This window comes from Diabrotica undecimpunctata, chromosome 3 (genome assembly GCF_040954645.1).
Source record: "Diabrotica undecimpunctata isolate CICGRU chromosome 3, icDiaUnde3, whole genome shotgun sequence".
NCBI lineage: Eukaryota > Metazoa > Arthropoda > Insecta > Coleoptera > Chrysomelidae > Diabrotica > Diabrotica undecimpunctata.
The window spans coordinates 75,403,413-75,422,777 of NC_092805.1; the positions used below are offsets into that span (position 1 = coordinate 75,403,413).

Below are 19,365 nucleotides of genomic sequence, written 5' to 3' on the forward strand. Positions count from 1 at the left end.
AATTTTTTACTGTCTAATTTCAATAGATATGTCAATTTATCATTAACAAAATATTTAATGCATTAAAGTCGCGCAGAGAGTGTCACTAAATATTTAATTTTAACTAACATTTAAACTAACATTAAAAGAAGATTGAAAATCAAGTGGTAGATTAAGTAACGAAATATAAGTATCTGGGAAAAATTTCTCAAGCGATATTAATATTGAAAGAGACTTTAAAGAGCATCTGACAAAGCATGCTAAACCGTAAGTCGCCTAAACCACACAATATGGATATTTGAGAAAAATTACAGCTCGTTCCAGAAAGAATTGTAAATATAACATTAATCTAGATTAAAAAGAAACGCTGAAGAAAAAAAATAGCGGTTAGCCTAAATAAAGAAAGGCAAAAAGAAGTTATAATTTGATGTTTTGAGAAAATCTGATCCGAAAACCGTATGAAAAACATTTATCGGAAACTTTTACTACCATTTGACCACAATACATACCCAATATATATAGTCTGCATTTGACTATTTGTGTACGATTTTGTGTAAGGTTAAGTGGAACACCATAAAAAGTGTTTTTTTCTTTTCTTTTGTTCAACAATTAAAATGTATTGCTATACTTTTAGATGTTCCAATACAACAAAGGATAATAAACATAAAGTACGGGGTACAAAATTTTATTATTTTGTATGCGCTAGTTATTATAGACCATGGTTAAAAGAAAAAGAATCAAATCGATAAATGCATTTAAAAAATATACGTAAGTATGAATTTAAGTATTGAAAAATAAGTATTAATGTTATAAGCATAACTGCTGTTTCATAGAAGGAATTATTTAAAACAACTAAATTTTTCTTGAATTTGTAAAATTAACCGCAAACCATTTATTTTTTTAGGAGATGTCTGGATAAATCTGGCTCGATAAAATAAAAAATTATTGTTCGTATTAGTGTAATAGAGTTACATATATGATACTTTTAATGAGCTGTTATTTAATGTAACTTTTACTAACTCTTATATTTTATTGCAAAATCTTCAGCTTCGTTCAGATGAGACAAGTTAATGTTTATCACTTAGCCATAATGAATTATTGTTTAACCATAGACGTTTCTACCAAACTGTGTTTTCAATAAGTTTTGTGGCATGTATATAATATTCACTATCAATCCCCAGTAGGCTGGTGAATTACTGCCTTATTTCACTTGGAGTACTGCAAGAACATAGGATGCGTATATGGCAATTGTTTCTTCCATTTCACATGTACTATTATATTTACTACACCTTACCTATCCATTTTAAATAGATGATGCCTTTTGTTTATTTAATTTCATAAAGTTTTTCAAAAGTTTTTTTATTAACATTCTTTTAATTTTATGTCCTAATTTGCCCTAGAGTGGCTCTAAATATCTTTTTTAATTATTCCTTATTAGCCACTTCTGATTGCTTATATTTATAACCAGTGATTGCTAATTATTTAATATGATACATTTCATTTTCATTTTCTACTTCACCTTTCAACTTTTCCACCAGCCTTTTCAATAAATTTAAAACTTATGTAAATAAAATTTCTTTATTTAAAAAAAACTTTTATTTTATTAAATTAGGTAACATAAACACAAACAAAAAACATGTTTTTAAATTATTGTTGTCCTTTAATGTATTTAAAAAGCCAAATTTTATAATTTTTATTATGTTACAAAATATTTTCTTCAGATAACCAATTCACAAACACCTCTCGACAGAACGAGTAGGACTGAAAGATTCGTTTTTTACTCGCGCTATTGTTGTCACCTATTTTGCTGCTATCTATTATATTTAAAGTATACTGCACGTTGCCTATACAATATTTTATTATTTTTCTTGTTTATATTTATTGTACACGTATGCTTTAATTTGTGCCCATGTTTTATTCTTAAATAAGGTTAAATTTTTATTAACTAAATACTCCACTTCGCGTTTTTTTGGAGGAACTTTTTTTTTGATATGTTTTTTAAAAAAAAATTCCACTGTTTCTTTTTGCTGCTGTGTCCAAGGCACTAATCTTCTCTGTTTGGATTTCTTTGGCTCGGGGGTCATTGTGGATGATTGTGGTATTTCACTTTCATCGAGAGTATTTTTAATATCAATACCATTTTTTTCAAAATCATCATTTTCAATATCTTCTACGATTTCACCATCTAAGTCAATTTCACTTAAACTTTTGCCTTTATGTTTTTCCATACCATAACTTTGGGATAAAAGAAGTAGTTTGCTAATTTTAGCTGTTTGGTATATATCGTTTGGAAGCCGATAAAACTCGGCGTGTGTTTTTTTCGTATGATCCATAAATGATGCCAACTGTTCCAGCTCAATCTTTTCCAAATTGAAAATTTGAGTAATAGTTGCCAAGTGTTTTCTTAGTTTTGTGGATGTTAATAGTAACGATTTTTTTGCATCTCCTAATGCCTTTGTTACATGCTTCTTTACCACTTGGTAACCATTTACGGAATTTTCTGACTTAGAAGTTGCAAACAAAAAAGCATTATTTTTTATATGATTACTTCTTACAGATATTAGAATTTGTATGGCATTTAAATGTCTTTTATGAAATAAAATTGGAACACCCCGTCCTCGTTTTCCTCTTACAACAATTCTTTTTAAGCCGCTTAACAAAATTTTCTCCGTATCTGTTATGAACTTTTGAAATTCCGAAGAGGAAGTATTGTCATAATTTTTTTCGAAATCTTCAACAGTAACCCTCTGTAGTTCTCCAACTCTTCTTCTGTTAAATAGAAGCACACTACAAAAGGTTCCTTCACTTAGATGTTGAAACGCACATTTGTTCATCACATCAGAATGTAACAGCTCAATGGACTCGTCTATTAATTTTTTTAAATAGTTCTCGAAATTCTGAAAAAAAAAAACAAAATAATTAAATTATTACATATAGATACTGATAGAAAGTGCATTCAAGCATCAATCAAATGTCAGGTTATTTCAAGTCACAATAGTAAAATGACCACACCCAACACAGAAAACATTCCAATACCTTCATATCTGCATTTGGTCTGTGGGTAAACAAATAACCAACAAAACAAAAATAAGTTTTAAAACCAACGAAACTTGTCCTCAGGAGGGCGTGGGACTATCCAAATCCCTTGCCCCCAGCAGATTCGGTCCTTTACTAACAACACATCCATGACTAGCACAAGAAAGAAAGACTAAGCACAAGAATTTATAACCTTTGTAGTTTAACAGGTAAAACAATGGCGTTAGTTGATGCACTGAAAAAAAAGAAGAATTCAAATTGCATAGGCATAAGAGTATGTGCTAACATAGAAATGAAAGAAAAAGTTGTAAACGTAATAAAAACGACTAACAGAATCATATCCGTGAAATTTGTATTTACAGAGATAAGTTGAATATAGTATGTGTTATGTGCCACAAGTAGGACTAGGTGACGATAAAAGAAAAGATTTCTATGATCAGTTAGTTGCAAGACTATACCACCAATTAAATATTCCAACTAAGAGACTAAATACTCTAACTAAGAAAAGACTAATCATAGGAGGTAATTTCAATGCTTACGTAGGCTAATTAAACAGAGGAAATTAACATATAGATGGAGGATACGGCATTGGAACTAGAAATACTCCACAGGACTCCCTAAGATACCTATTCCAGAATAGACAGGACTCCCTAAGATACCTATTCCAGAATAGAAGAACCGAAAAAAACAGAAATACATATATCACAGAAAGTGATGGAGTCGAAGAAAGCTGAGCAAAAGTTAAGTCTAATATCTTAGCCTCGGCCAAGAAAGTTCTTGTTAAAAGAAATATAAATAAAGTGAAGGAAAAATGTAAAGAAAACAAAAAAGCTTACCTGAAATACATGTCAACCAAAACACAAGAAGCATAATATAATTACAAGACAATTAGAAACGAAACACATGCACTTATAAGAAAAATAAAAAATGGTCACTGGGAACGTTTTTCGAAAGAAATGGAACATAATTTTTCTCGTCTGCAAAAGGAAATATAGTGCTTCATCAGACGTCAAAGAACGGAGGTAAAGTAACTAATACAGTATACTCCCTCTATAACGAACACGGTTATTACGAGTTTTCGCTTATAACGAGGTACATTAGATGTAACGTGAAATTTCTATTGAACTATAACTCTCTATAGCGAGGTAAATTTGCTTATAACGAGAGAAAATAAGATTGAAAGACGTGTTTTTTTACGTTTTGGCCCGACCGTAGCTATAAATAAATACCCTTTTTAACAGCCGTCGGCAATAAACTTTTTGACTTATATCATTGACAATAAAAGTAAACAACTCTTTTTTGTTTTAATGTATTTCATTGACAATAAAAGTAAACAACTTTTTTTCAAAAACGCCATTCAAACAATATTTATTAGCATCTTATATTGCTCCGAATGGCTTCACTATAGAAAATTAATGTTTTAGAAAACTACATATTCATATGTATGCACAGTATTATTGTTGTTGGATATAACGAGATCCGCTTATAACGAGGTAATTAGTCTGCCATTTCAGTTCTAGTTATAGAGGGAGTCTACTGTATAACTAAAATACATAGAAAATGATACGTGGATTGACTACCTAAAAAAGCTATATACAGGAGAAGAACAAACGACGCTAGAACCGGAAACATCAGAAATTACAAGATAGAAATATAGATACTGATAGAAAGTGCATTCAAGCATCAATCAAATGTCAGGTTATTTCAAGCCACAATAGTAAAATGACCACACCCAACACAGAAAACATCCCAATACCTTCATATCTGCATTTGGTCTGTGGGTAAACCAATAACCAACAAAACAAAAATAAGTTTAAAACCAACGAAACTTGTCCTCAGGAGGGCGTGGGACTATCCAAATCCCTTGCCCCCAGCAGATTCGGTCCTTTACTAACAACACATCCATGACTAGCACAAGAAAGAAAGACTAAGCACAAGAATTTATAACCTTTGTAGTTTAACAGGTAAAACAATGGCGTTAGTTGATGCACTGAAAAAAAGAAGAATTCAAATTGCATAGGCATAAAAGTATGTGCTAACAAAGAAATGAAAGAAAAAGTTGTAAACGTGATAAAAACGACTAACAGAATAATATCCGTGAAATTTGTATTTACAGAGATAAGTTGAATATAGTATGTGTTATGTGTCACAAGTAGGACTAGGTGACGATAAAAGAAAAGATTTCTATGATCAGTTAGTTGCAAGACTATACCACCAACTAAATATTCCAACTAAGAGACTAAATATTCTAACTAAGAAAAGACTAATCATAGGAGGTAATTTCAATGCTTACGTAGGCTAATTAAACAGAGGAAATTAACATATAGATGGAGGATACGGCATTGGAACTAGAAATAGCGCAGGAGATGACATGCTGGAATTAGCAGTAGCACTAGGTATGCCCACTGTTTGTACATGCTTTTAGAAGAGAGAAAGCCAACCTATCAAATTCAAAAGCAGACAAAATCAATTCAAAATATGGATTATAAATCAATCCCTTATATAAAAGACTATAAGGTAATAATTGTAATAAACTGTAAGCTAAAAGCATAAAGTACTGGTACTAGACATACAAGTAAAACATGAAATAAAACCAAAATATTGAGGAAAGTCATAAAAAACAATTAATTGACGTTAACAAGCGAAAAAGAAGTTCAATTAAGAACAGAAATAGACAAAAGAATGCGTTGGAGCATGGAAAAAGGTCATAATGAAATTTGGAGAAATTTGTCAAAATTATTAAAGAGGGTGCAACTAAAATACTTGGAAAAACCTCAGGAGAGGGACTTAAAAATTGGTAAATATAGGTCCTCAGACGATGTTTAAGACAATATAAAAGAAAAAGAAGATTATATAAGGAGAGACAAGAAAATATATTAGACTAAGATTATCAAAAGTATGAAATAGCTAAAGAGGAAGCAAAAGTAGGAGTAGCAAAATCTAAGGCAGCAGCGTATGAAAAGCTGTACAATGAACCGAATACAAAGAAAAAAACATACAAAATTGCTAAAAGTGGAGCAAAGGAAACCAAAAGGATTTAATCAGATTAAATGTATACATGATAAATACAATAAACTATTTATGCAAGATAATGATGTAAAAAGGCGCTAGAGGGAGTTCTTTGACGGCTAATTAAACGAAAAGTTTGAGAAAGCATCTGTAGAGCCAACATAGACAGTAGTAGCAATGGTGCCGAAAATAACGACCTCGGAAGTAATTCAAGAGCTACATAAGATAAAAAAAGAAAAGGCATAGGTCCTGATGATATTCTTGGATATATATGATCACTATTAGGAAAATCAGGAACAAGTTGGCTAACAGGGCTATTTAATAGAATTATGAAAGTGGGGCAAATACCGGATTAATGGAGAAGTAGCCTTTTAGTACCTGTATACAAAAACAAAGTAGATGTTAAACTATGTACAAACTATAGAGCCATAAAACTACTCTGTCACATCATGAAACTGTGGGAGAGAATAATTGATGGTGGGATAGGGGAAGAAACAGAAGTACTAGTAAATCAGTTTAAATTCATACAAGGCAAATCAACAACGGATGCAACTTTTATTCTAAGGCAAGTAATGGAAAATTAATGTTAGAACAGGTGTGGATGATACTGATAAATATCATGTGAGAGTAGGATTGCATCAGGGGTCAGTGCTAATCCCCTATCTCTTCTAATTAGTGTTGGAAAAATTAACGAAAACATTTCAAGAAAATATCCCTTGGTGTCTGATATATGCTAACGATGTGGTGTTAGTAAGAGATAAGGGAAGAGAATTGAATTAATGATTGGGAAAATTAAGATAAGCGCTTGAGCAAAAAGGTCTTAAACTAAGTCAGACAAAAACAGAGTGTCTAGAGTGGGCATTTAAAAATCAAACTATCACTGCAAATCAGGTTGTAATGTTGACTGGTGAAATTATTGAAAAAAAAAATCATTTTATGTAAACCTGAAGAAGTGAAAATACCAGGAGGACGATACCTGCGACTGCGGCGCGGTTCAGAATAGTCACCATCTACTAGCATGCACAGAGATGAGAGAGACGTACACAGAAGAAGATCTATTTTTAGCGAATGACAGGGCCATCTATGTAGCCAACCATTGGAAATACAAAATTTAAAGCTGTTGGTGTTCCGGACACGGAAAGTAAAGTAAGTATAAAAAGAGGTAAAAGTAAAATGAAAAGAAAAATAAAATACTTATATAATATGTAGACCTGAAAGTGCGCCGGAGGGTTTGAAATAAGATTTTACCTAATATAAACCAGATCTGAAAGAGAACAAAAAACAGATTAAAGAATTAATAGAGATTAAGTACATCCTTAAGTAACATATCTCAAATCCGCCTGCAGTTTTGTAGGGTAGATCGAGTAGCTCGACAGAACTGTTGCCGGTCCCAAGCCCAAATAAAGGAGGAGGGGGTCTACAGCCAGTTTAGCACCCTACTGATAGACTTTAGCTCATAGAAACAGAATTATGCCTCGGGACAGGAATGATTTCATTACGACGACTAACGAGAAAGAGGACAACGAATTTGTGGTAAACGAGAAATATACTTCGCATCGGTGTTTTGAACGTAAAGTCTCTAAACACAAGAGAGCAGAAAATTACAAAAGAGCTTGTAGAAAAAACAAATATAGACATGTGTGCGCTAAAAGACACAAAGAAAAAAGGAAAAGGGTCAAATTATTATAGATGACTATCTCATGATTTACAGTGGTGTTGCCAAAGAAACCAGAGCCAAAGAAGGAGTCGCTCTGTTAGTACACAAAAATTTTTTACACCAAGTATAAAAATAGTAAGTGTAAAAATTAAAATTAAAACTTCTACGAACACCTTCAGACTGTAATAAACGAGAATCCAAATGATAAATATATAATCATTATGGGGGATTTTAACGCCCGTGTTGGCAATGATTTAGTTCCAGGGATAAAACAGCGATATAACGAAAATATCAGAAATGAAAACGGAAACCTTCTAACGGACCTCTGCAGCAAAAACCAGATACGTAATAATAATACATTTTTCCCTCACAAAGAACAATACAAATACATTTTTGAAAACAGTAGAGGACAAAGATTTATTATAGACTATATTCTGTTGAATAAAGAGCACTAACATCAGCAGAAATAGGAAGCGATCACAAATTGGTATTGTGCCGAAAGAAAACAGATATATGTGATAACAAAACACCGAAATACACCACAAAGATAAAATTCGAAAGCTTACAGGATGACTCCACAAGATACCTATTCCAGAAAAGAAGAACCGAAAAAAACAGAAATACATATATCACAGAAAGTGATGGAGTCGAAGAAAGATGGGCAAAAGTTAAGTCTAATATCTTAGCCTCGGCCAAGAAAGTTCTTGTTAAAAGAAATATAAATAAAGTGAAGGAAAAATGTAAAGAAAACAAAAAAGCTTACCTGAAATACATGTCAACCAAAACACAAGAGGCATAACATAATTACAAGACAATTAGAAACGAAACACATGCACTTATAAGAAAAACACTGGGAACGTTTTTCGAAAGAAATGGAACATAATTTTTCTCGTCTGCAAAAGGAAATATAGCGCTTCATCAGACGTCAAAGAACGGAGGTAAAGTAACTAATATAACTAAAATACATAGAAAATGATACGTGGATTGACTACCTAAAAAAGCTATATACAGGAGAAGAACAAACGACGCTAGAACCGGAAACATAAGAAATTACAACATATAAAGAACTTAATATAAATGTACAGGAAGTTCGGAAAATACTTGAAAACCTGAGGAACAGAAAAGCAGCAGGTAAAGACGGGATACCAAACGAATACTGAAATATTGTGGAGCAGCAATGACAGAACAATTAACAACATTAATTAATAAAATTATAAAACACAATAAAATGCCGGAAGAATGGAGAAGGAGCGAACTAACTCTACTATTTAAAAAAGGAGATAAAAACAGACAAAAAACTACAGAGGTATAAACTTGTTAAATACTACGCTAAAACTTACAACTAAAATTTTACAAGTGCTAATTAATCACAATATAAGTTTAGCAGATGAACAACCGGGTTTTTTTAGTGGTAGATCATGTACAGATGTAAAATTCGTTATAAAGCAAATTACTGAAAAATCACTGAAGTATAATAGACCAGCATTTCTGTGTCTGATTGACCTAAAGAAAGCGTTTGACAGAGTAAGACTGAAAGATGTAATCCATCTTCTGTATAATAGAGAAGCTCCCCTAAATATTATAAAAACTATCGAAAACATCGACCAAAACAACAAAATGGAAGTCAGAATAGAGGGACAACTTACAGAACCTATAGAAATAGGCAGCAGAATAAGACAAGGGGATTCGTTGAGATTGAGCCCCATGCTCTTCAATTTGATCATGGATCAAATCATCAAAAGCGTTAACAAACGAAGAGGATACAGAATGGGAAACAAAGAAATTAAAATACTCCGTTACGCAGATGACGCAATATTAATAGCCCAAGATGAAGATAGTTTACAAAGACTGGTCCACAAATTTAACATAAGAGCAAAAGAATTTAATATGACAATCTCATCTCAGAAAACTAAAACAATAGTAGTCAGCAAAGGACCACAGATGTAAAATAGAAATTGATGGCATTAGCAGAAACAAGACCCGACACAGCCACAACGCAAAGAATAATGGACGCGGCAGAGATGAGAGTACTGAGAAGAATTACAGGAAATACTCTGAGAAATCGAAAAGAAAATGTAACGTATAGTGTATAAATGAATGGATACAAAATAGAAAAAAAGAATGGAATAACCACATAGGTAATGGAAATAAAATACCTGGCATTATGAATTTATTATGACAATTTCATCTCAGAAAACTAAAACAATAGTAGTCAGCAAAGAACCAACTAGATGTAAAATAGAAATTGATGGCATCAGTATTGAACAAATAATGGAAATAAAATACCTGGGAATTACACTGTCTAGCTATGGAGACCTGGACAAAGAAGTGAGAGATCAAGTACTAAAAGTAAATAGACTGGCAGGATGCCTTAATAACACTATATGGCTAAACAGACACATTAACACTGAGATGATATCAATTTATAAAGCCAGTGTAAGACAAATAATGACATATGCCTCAGAAACAAGACCCGACACAACCACAACTCAAAAAATAATGGAAACGGCAGAGATGAGAGTACTGAGAACAATTATAGGAAATACGCTGAGAAATCTAAAGAGAAGTGAAGACATTAGAAGAAAATGTAACGTAAAGTGTATAAATGAATTGACACAAAATAGAAAAAAAGAATGGAATAATCACATAAGCAGAATGGAGGAGACCCGTGACGTCAAAATTGCAAGAGATAAGTCACGAATCGGCAGAAGAAGTATCGGACGATCGCGCAAAAGATGAAGTGACAACCTTCCATAGAGGTATTAATCCGCCAATGAATAAGTAAAATTGCTTATAAAGAAAAATAATAACAAGAAAAAAAAGTAACATCTCTCAGATAAATAAGCGGAACAACAGAAACTGAGTATAAACGTGAAATTCCAGAATTAACATTAAATAAATTACCGCAAATCGTACGAACTGAAATAAGTGTTATTTTCTGCACATATACATATAATATAATAAGAACTATATTTAAACCAAGTGACAGAAAAATATTATATATACATTTACTTCTAAATGATTAAGGTCTATAAAATTATTATTAAAGTTAAAGCTTATACAAGCGACAAAGTTTTTAAAACAATTAGACCGAACATAATATCATAACTGTAAAACATAATATATACGGAAACAATAAAGAAATAGATATGTTTAGTGGTTATGAAACCGCTTGTCGTCTGCCATGAATTTTATTACAGAATCAAGTTACCATAAGACACCAAAATATTTTGTCTGAGTAGTGACTTACTACGATAAAAAGAAATAGAATACTTTTATAATACACAACGTTATAAAGGTAAAACTATGAAAAGATATACATATAATACAATAATGATATATATGATGATTCATAAACGCATGTTAATAACAATTGGTAATAAAGACATAAAGATACCCACTAGAAAGTTTATAATTTCAAAACGACAGTAAAATAAAGTTCAATTAAAAGGTTCAAATCGCTACATAATATGAAATAATTCAACAGCAAGTAAAAGTACTTGATGTATAGGACATGCATGCAACAAAATATTGTGTATTGTACTTTACCATGTAGGATGGACGCAGCAAAACACTAGCACGTAACTAAAGACGTTAGAACTCCAATACAGGTCTGTGTGGTTTGGCAAGTGAACAGCTTTCCTTGAAAAGATGGGGTTTTATTGAATTTATTTTGCCAAGTTGACGCTACCGTGTGCGGTAATTACCCTGCGACCTGCACTTTTAAAAGAAAACCACTCTTTTTTCTATGGACAAGACTCACTCACACTCACTCTTTAAAATACAATGTATGAATAAAAGGTCATTTGTTTGAAACAATATATTTAGAACCGTCTAATTGTTCAATAGTATCTGGGTTTTTGTAACCGATATCTTGGCCTACTATACGGTGAGAATCAAAACTCAAAAACCCTGTTAGTATTTTAACAATGTTTATAACAGTTTCAACAATAAAAGAAGCTATCACACAGTTAAAAACTATGACCCCTATGGAAAAAATACAGTAGACTATGACTACATTTGTGCTTTAGCACTTATAGTAAGAACAAGATAAAAATCTAAATACCTACATAAATATATTAACAAGAAGTTATTAAAACTTTTGTTCGTTATCAGTAAAAGAAAGCGCATTTCAGAATATATTATGAAAAATGTTGTTAATATTACAATATCAAGTACCTTTATATAACAATAGGAATACAAAAATAAAAAAAACAACTTACCTTTGCAAAACAACAATCAATCACTTCATTTTATCACGAAAAATTTAAAAATTGCAATGTAATTGAACCCAGTTTGTGAGATTTGTTCACTCCTTAAGATTACGTTCGGTTGTAACAATTGATTGGAGCGAGGTGTATTAATTCCAGTGTAGACAGGAATTATTCCACCGCGCTCCAATGCTCCAGACTATCTCTTTTTCCCCTATAGCACTCTGATGCGCGATAGTAGCACAACTATCAGCTAAATGTTCTTTATGTGGAAGTCCTGGTAATAGAACTCCAACATGGTTCTCCTGTAAATTATAAAACTTATTCTTAGATTACAACGACAACCTTCTTAGTATTCAGGTACAAGATACCGTCCACAAGTATGTGATTATGTGTACGTGCCAATATTCTTTTTAAAGAGATTAATAAAATTCGCGAATAATAACGATTAATTTACCATTTGATTATAATTAGCATTTAAAAACGAAATTTTCACCTTTCATACAAACATCGATAGTTTTTAGCTTTGGATCTATTTGAGTCACATCTTGCTGTAGCAAATTTACCCTAAAAAGTTTAATTTTATGCACAATTATCACATTTGCTCTGGAAATGACGTATAAATATACATTGTTAAAAATTGTGTAGATTTATCAATTTAAAACGTTCTTTGTCGTCTTCTGAATCTTCATTTCCATTCGTTCCTATCTAAGCACATGTTATCCACAAGGTACTTCTTCATTTTTTATTCACTACTCTTTTTGCTATGGCTTTCCTCATTTTATTTATTCACACACATATTGGGTAGTTTATTGTTTCATTAAACTTTTTCTGTATATATCCGTATCACATAAGTTTTCTAGTTATTATAGCGTATATAGTGTATGTTAATTCCATTGCATTTCTTATATTTTCAAAATATTAATTCTTTCCAATTAAGATTTTCGAGCAGCTCTGAACCATTGGCCCATTTTTGTTGCTTTTGTCACTGTTTCTCCTTTCTTTTAACTACAACTTTTCTCCACGTTGATCGGTCTTCTACATATCTGCAATCAAATAAAATATTAACTTTTTGAGATATCCGATTTTGTGTCCGATCTACCTTAGTCGTTAAAATTTATTCTCCTGGACAATATCATTATAAGAGCTTTCTTCATTCAGTATCTGTTCTTAATCTATACGGATTTGTAGCATTATACTAATAAGGCCTTATTTTTTTTTCCATTCCTCCTAATTTGCATCAATATATTAAAATAGGTCTGAAGTTTGTATTATGCTCTTTATTCCTTCAGTGACGGTATTATTAACTGTGATTATTGATCCAATAATATTTAAGTGTTCTATACTTTCGAAATTGCAGTTGTAGACTTTTTTGTTTTATCTAGATTTATTTAATTGGTGTCTTCTGTGTATTTGCTTGTATTTGGTTTTCACTTCGTTGATGTTTTAGTTTCTTATGAAATCGATATCATCAGCATTATGTTAGGAGCTGCTTTGTTCATTGGACCGTTAACGGATTGCATGTTAAATGGACGTTATATCTATTTTGGTAAGCTGTTCGTTAATTTTTTAACTATTTGAATCGAGAATTTGTATTTTATTAGATCTCTGGTTTATTTATTTTATATGTCTGATGTTTTGTTTCCTGTATCGTTACTACAAGGATTTTGCTGGATACCGACATAGCGAACCTGGTGGTACGTACATGATGTTTTGATTACCAACATTAGAAAATTTGTCCTGCTGTAAAATCATGATTATTTTACTAGAAAATATAATGTTGTTTAATAAGAATAAAGTTGTTTCACTTTGCTTTCTCCATCGAGGTCGCAGTGAGACTGCTACCATTATACCTTCTGGTATTTAATATTTTGCCGATCAAGCAACACTTCCTATAGTCATTAACTTGATACTGATATCTCTACTCCCCGATTTCAGCAAGCAGTCACCAAACTATTAAAACTGCTACATTCATGCTTCCTATTATCCAATGATTAGCCAGTCCAGGACTATATGCATTATTATGGTACTGATATTGCTGCTGCCCCTCATAAGTGAATAGAACTCATAATATATTTAACTCATCGTCGAAAGTCTGTATAATGTAAGGACCTTGCTTATTAAACTAAGATTTTCTGTATTTACTTTGCGGGTGATGCTTTCCAACACGATGGTAAATACGATTGGAGACACGGCATCTTTCTGTTTGAGGTCACTGTACATTTGAAAGTAAGTTGACAGTTAATTTCCTTAGGTATGGCTAGTTCTGCCATAGCATTTTAGTTACAATCTTAGTTACAATTACATAACTACAGTTCATCCGTTTTCAACATGAGTTGTGGGTACACGCGGACGGTGGGTGTGGCGGTGTCGTCACAGCAATCCCGAGTTTTATCATTGGTTAGAAATTAAATGCTCACGTTTGTCAATTTTAACAGTGACGAACCGACTTACTGTGTTTCTTAGTTACGTTTCGTATTTTCGTATATTAATAGCGTTATACTTCGTATATTAAAACTGTGTGGATAAATATTGTTTATAGTGTTGTTAATTTAAACTGTGTGGATAAATTTGTTTATAGTGTTAATTTAGACTTAAAAACTGTGCTATTGTACCTGTGTGTTCATTCTATTTTCGGCTTAATTCTGCAAGTAAGTATGCTTTTGTTCATTTATTTTAATAACTATAAGTTTACTATTTTATTTGGGAATAAAGCCATAATTTAAGTTGAAAATTAAATTTATTTGACGTGTCCATTTCCACTTCGGAAATCATTATTATTATTCAAATTAGATATTGTTCAAAACACATTCTTTAGATTATTTCTATAGAATAGTATATTGAGGATTTCAAAACTGTAAATTTGTTTATAATTTAGGATTATAATGGTCAGTTGGATAAAGGTATTTTTTTATCTTATCATTAATCTTGAATAGTCGATAAGTATAAGTATGAGTAATCATTTATTGTAATTACGTGAGGATGTTAAACCTATTTAAGTGGTGTAAGTCATGTTGTGTGATTTATGAAAAATAGAAGGTTTTGTTAGAATCTTTATAATAAATTACACAACAGATTATTAGCAATTTTTTTGTTGTACATTGTAGGAAGATATCTTTGTCTAAATGGGATAATCATTGAAAATCATGTATGTAGTTCTTTTGTTGTATTTTATAAGGTTAAAGTAAATTGAAATTTAAAAAATGGAAAAAAATTAGGCACAAATTTCATGTTTTACTCAAATAACTACACTAATACAACCATAAAGTAATTTCTTTGCAGTAAAACATTTCAGTCATGTTCAATATCAACTAAATCTTGTGTTTCTGTTGTTTCAACAAGTTCCTGAAAGTAAACATGGTTGATAGGTGGAATGTTTGAAAGCAAATCTAACATGTCTCTCTTCTTTTCCTTAGCCACAAGTCTTGGCACAGGGTATAAATTTTTCAGATCAATTTGTCTGAATGAAAGTGGCCTTCTTAGTTTTGCTGACTTAGACATAGAGCAGAAAATGTCTGTATTAAAAACAGCTCTTCATTCATTAGTTTAATTGTTATTGCCATCTATGAAAGTATAAATAAGTTAGAAGGTATACCACTTTTCCTTTTAAGAGATCTGTATCTCAAGATATAAGCAAGACTTACACCAAAATATCAAAAATATGACTTACACCACTTTGGCTTTTGGCGAGAACACCCTAACGTATCAGTGGAAAAACTAAATCCCTAATAACCTTTCCTGTTATTTACAGTTTCATAATGTCTGATACGGATTCTGCAAATGATCTTGCTATTCCTTTGAGTCCTTCCAGAAAAGAACAAAGAAAAATCATTTAAGTTTGGAAATGAAAGAAGTAATTTTAAATGTCTATAAGAACGAAGTAATAGAACATCCAACAACACCATTAAGAGACATACAAAAAATAGTAGGAAATAAGGTTGGTGTGTGTGGTACCAGCGTCTTTAATGTAATTAAGGAGTATAAAACTACTAACAAACTAACTGCGCCAAAACAAATAAAACCGCAAGAGCAAACTGGACAATGTTGACGAATTTACCAGGAATGCTATAAGGAGGATTGTCCATCAGTTCTTTTTTAAAAATGAAATTCCCACAGTGGATAAAATTTTAACCAAATCAATAGTGATCCAGATCTGCCAAATTTCAAACGTACATCGTTTCACCTACTATTAAAAAAATTAAATTTCAATTTCAAAGGCGTGGCAGAAACAGCATGCTAACAGAGAGAGACGACATTAGGATATGGAGGAGGGAATTTTTGAAAAAATTAGGCAGTTGAGGAACGAAAAGAGGAAAATATATTATTTGGACGAGACTTGGTAATGCAGGTCATACTCGTTCAAAAGTATGGTGTGACACTTCAGTGGTTTCATCAAGACAAGCGTTGGAAGGGACTGTCTGTGGGTCTCAAAAATCCTTCAGGTATTGATATATTAAGTACTTCAATACAGTTATAATAAGTTATTTTTTCAGGAAAAGGTAAACGTCTTATTGTGTGTGGCATTGGAAGTGAAGACGGATTTGTGCCTGGAACGTTGTAGACGTTTGAATAAAAAAAAAGTGGGGACTATCACGAGGAAATGGACGGACGGTCATTTGAAGAATGGTTTCAAAAAACGTTACTGACTTTGGAGGATAAAGCGTTATTGTTCTAGATAATGCCCCCTATCATTCAAGGAAAGTCGAACGAGTTCCCACGACAGCTTCAAAAAGGCTGAAATTATAGACTGGCTGCGTTCTAAAAATATTTCCTCGAAGATTCGCTCTTAAAGTACAATTACTAGCAATTGTCAAGGAACATAAGAAACGTTATGACCAGTATATAGTTGACGAAATGGCTAAACGCCAAAATAAAATTGTTTTGCGACTGCCTCCATATCATTGCGAGTTAAATCCCATAGAACTCGTATGGGCGGATATAAAAAATTTCGTTGCAGCCAAAAATACTACTTACAAGTTTCCAGATTTAAAAAATTTATTTAACGAGGCTGTAGCGAACATAACTCCACAAAAATGGCAAAAATGCGTTCAACATGTTGTATTAAAGGTAGAACCAAAAATGTGGGAATTAGATAATATAATAGAAGACCAACAGGAATCTATTATAATAAACCTTGATGATGATTAGTAGTACTGATAGTCTTTCAGAATAGAATTTATGTACAAGTAAACGTGCATTCGCATTTTTATTTCTTCTTTATAACATGTTAAATACATTTCAATAGTTTACAACAAATTTATTATGCTATTTTGACGTGACAACGTCTTAAATTAGGTTGTGGCTCGGAGTCATTCATGAAAAAGTGTAACGCCCGCTCACGTCTGTTACAGTGAGTCACCGAACGAGAGAGAGGCCCGCCGGACCGGCGATGGCGAATGCTTGCGTCTCTCTCCCACTCAAACATGATCGGTCCGCTGTGCGCGCAGCACTAGAGAATTAGGCGCGTTGAATCGGTGCGTGCTTCCGTGCTTGTGTCTCTGTCTTTCTCGAGCGTTCTTGGCGTTCAAGACACATTACAGCAGAAACACTTCCTTTCATTTCATATTCTCCTATCATCGTCCTATCCTCAACAAAATCACTCAAATAGAAATTAGTTAAGTTTAAGTTTACATGTACAATGTTTTAGTAAACAAAATATATTTCTATAGTTAAAATTTGTGCAATTCTTATTTTCATTCAATTCCTTGTTCTATTGTGCAATTTAATAATATTCATATCAATAAATATTCTACCGAGAAAAAGACGTTGTCACGTAAAATCTTCGCCCGTAAAACCGACTTTACAGGCAACCGATTTTTTTTTTAATTTTAACTACATTTTCGTTGAAACGTTTTAAGACCGTTTTTGGTTCATAACGAATGTATTAGATTATTTTCACCGTAATTCTTAGCTAGTAGATGTTACTTGATTCTATTATATTTGCAATATTTCCTTTTTATTAATTTTCGCTACTGTCAGGTAGATCCTTCTTGTCTTACAATTGCAGTGTTTACGGTATTACACGCCAGTGCAAAATATATATTTATTTTATATACTTATATAAAGTATTAACATTTTATAAAAGTAGTTTACGATTAACTATCAACTGTTTACATTAGAAAATTGTTTACTGTAAATTACTATTAATTATTAATACAACATTTATTATCATAACTACAAAAAAATGTACTACGAAATGTAGATTAAACATAATTTAGGCTTTAATTAAAATATGAACGCTCTGGCTTATTGCAACTCTGTACAACACATCTTCAAATGTCTATCACGTGCATAAGCGTGTTTATGTTTGATGCCGCTCATCTCGAAACGGATAGAGTTTAGTTTAATGTTTTTTTATTCCTAACATTTTTTATTATGTATATAATACTGAATATTTGATCAATGGTTCATTCAGTTTTTCTAATTTCATACTAATCTTTCCTAATTTAACATTTGTGGTTGCTGTCTGTCAAAGAAAACACCATTTTCCAGAGCTGATGCTATGATTTATATTTGTTGTTAAAATTACTTTGCTGCTGTATCGAGTACGTTTACTGGTATATGAATTTGGTTACGAATTTATCTTGTGTGCTGAACTCTATTAAATCTTTTACCGCGAATTGAAAAGAATGTTTTAACCTTTATTTGTAACATTTTTATCGTTAACGTTCAGTGAAATATTTTACGTTTATCTAAATAAGTATTTACTATATTGTATAATGATTGTACATGTTTTCTGTTTGAGATCAATGTACATTTGAAAAAAGTCGATAATTTTCCTTGAAATCTTACTTTACTTGTACGTTACTCTTTGTTAAATTAATTAATTTCTTAGGTAAGCCTAGTTATGCCATAGTATTCCATAGTTTTATTCTTATGATTATATCATGTGTTTGTTCAAAATCTATAAATAACTAGTTTAATGTTTTTTTTTGTATTCCCAACATTTCTCATTAACCGCCTAATTGTGAATAATTGATCAACGATTTATTAAGTTTTTCTAATTCCACACTAATAGTCTCCTGTTTGATAGTTCACCTATTCACTCAATCGTTATAGGTTTATTAGAAAAAATCTGTATATCCTAATAATTAATATATAGCTTATACCGCTATAGTTTGTGCAGTACATTTTATCATCCCTTTTGTGTATGGGTATGCTTTTCAGCAAGTTGGTACTTGCTCTTACTTTTAAATTGACAGATTAGCTGTTTAACTGCCTGTACTGAACATTCTTCTTCATGTTGCAAATATATATAAAAATTAATAAAAACCACTCTGACATACCGTTGACTGAAATATTGGAGACCCTATATTATTCAATCAATGGAAATACTAAGATCACACGGGAGAATATTATGGGTTATTTCTGGTTTCGTCATAATTTACACTAGTAAGTAAGTAAGTTCGTGTAACCTTCTGGCTAAGGTCTAGTGTTAGGGTTTTCGGGTCGCGCAAGCGCCCCTAACATGAC

General features: G+C 31.8%; 2 protein-coding genes across 3 annotated transcripts in view; both read right to left on the reverse strand.

Moving 5' to 3' along the window:
* Positions 1 to 19,365, reverse strand: part of Cap-D2 (CAP-D2 condensin subunit) — a 329,802-nt gene that overhangs the window by 151,288 nt on the left and 159,149 nt on the right. The window lies entirely within an intron of this gene.
* LOC140436909 (uncharacterized) lies at positions 1,690 to 12,199 on the reverse strand. The gene is made up of 2 exons (XM_072526076.1): positions 11,905 to 12,199; positions 1,690 to 2,876 (listed from the first exon to the last, which is right to left on the reverse strand). The coding sequence occupies exon 2, from the start codon at positions 2,811 to 2,813 to the stop codon at positions 1,839 to 1,841; it is 975 nt and encodes a 324-aa protein (XP_072382177.1). The 5' UTR covers positions 2,814 to 2,876; positions 11,905 to 12,199; the 3' UTR covers positions 1,690 to 1,838.

Excerpts from the sequence above, each read along its gene's own strand:
- LOC140436909 (XM_072526076.1), bottom strand. The coding sequence starts at position 2,813 with ATGAACAAATGTGCGTTTCAACATCTAAGTGAAGGAACCTTTTGTAGT.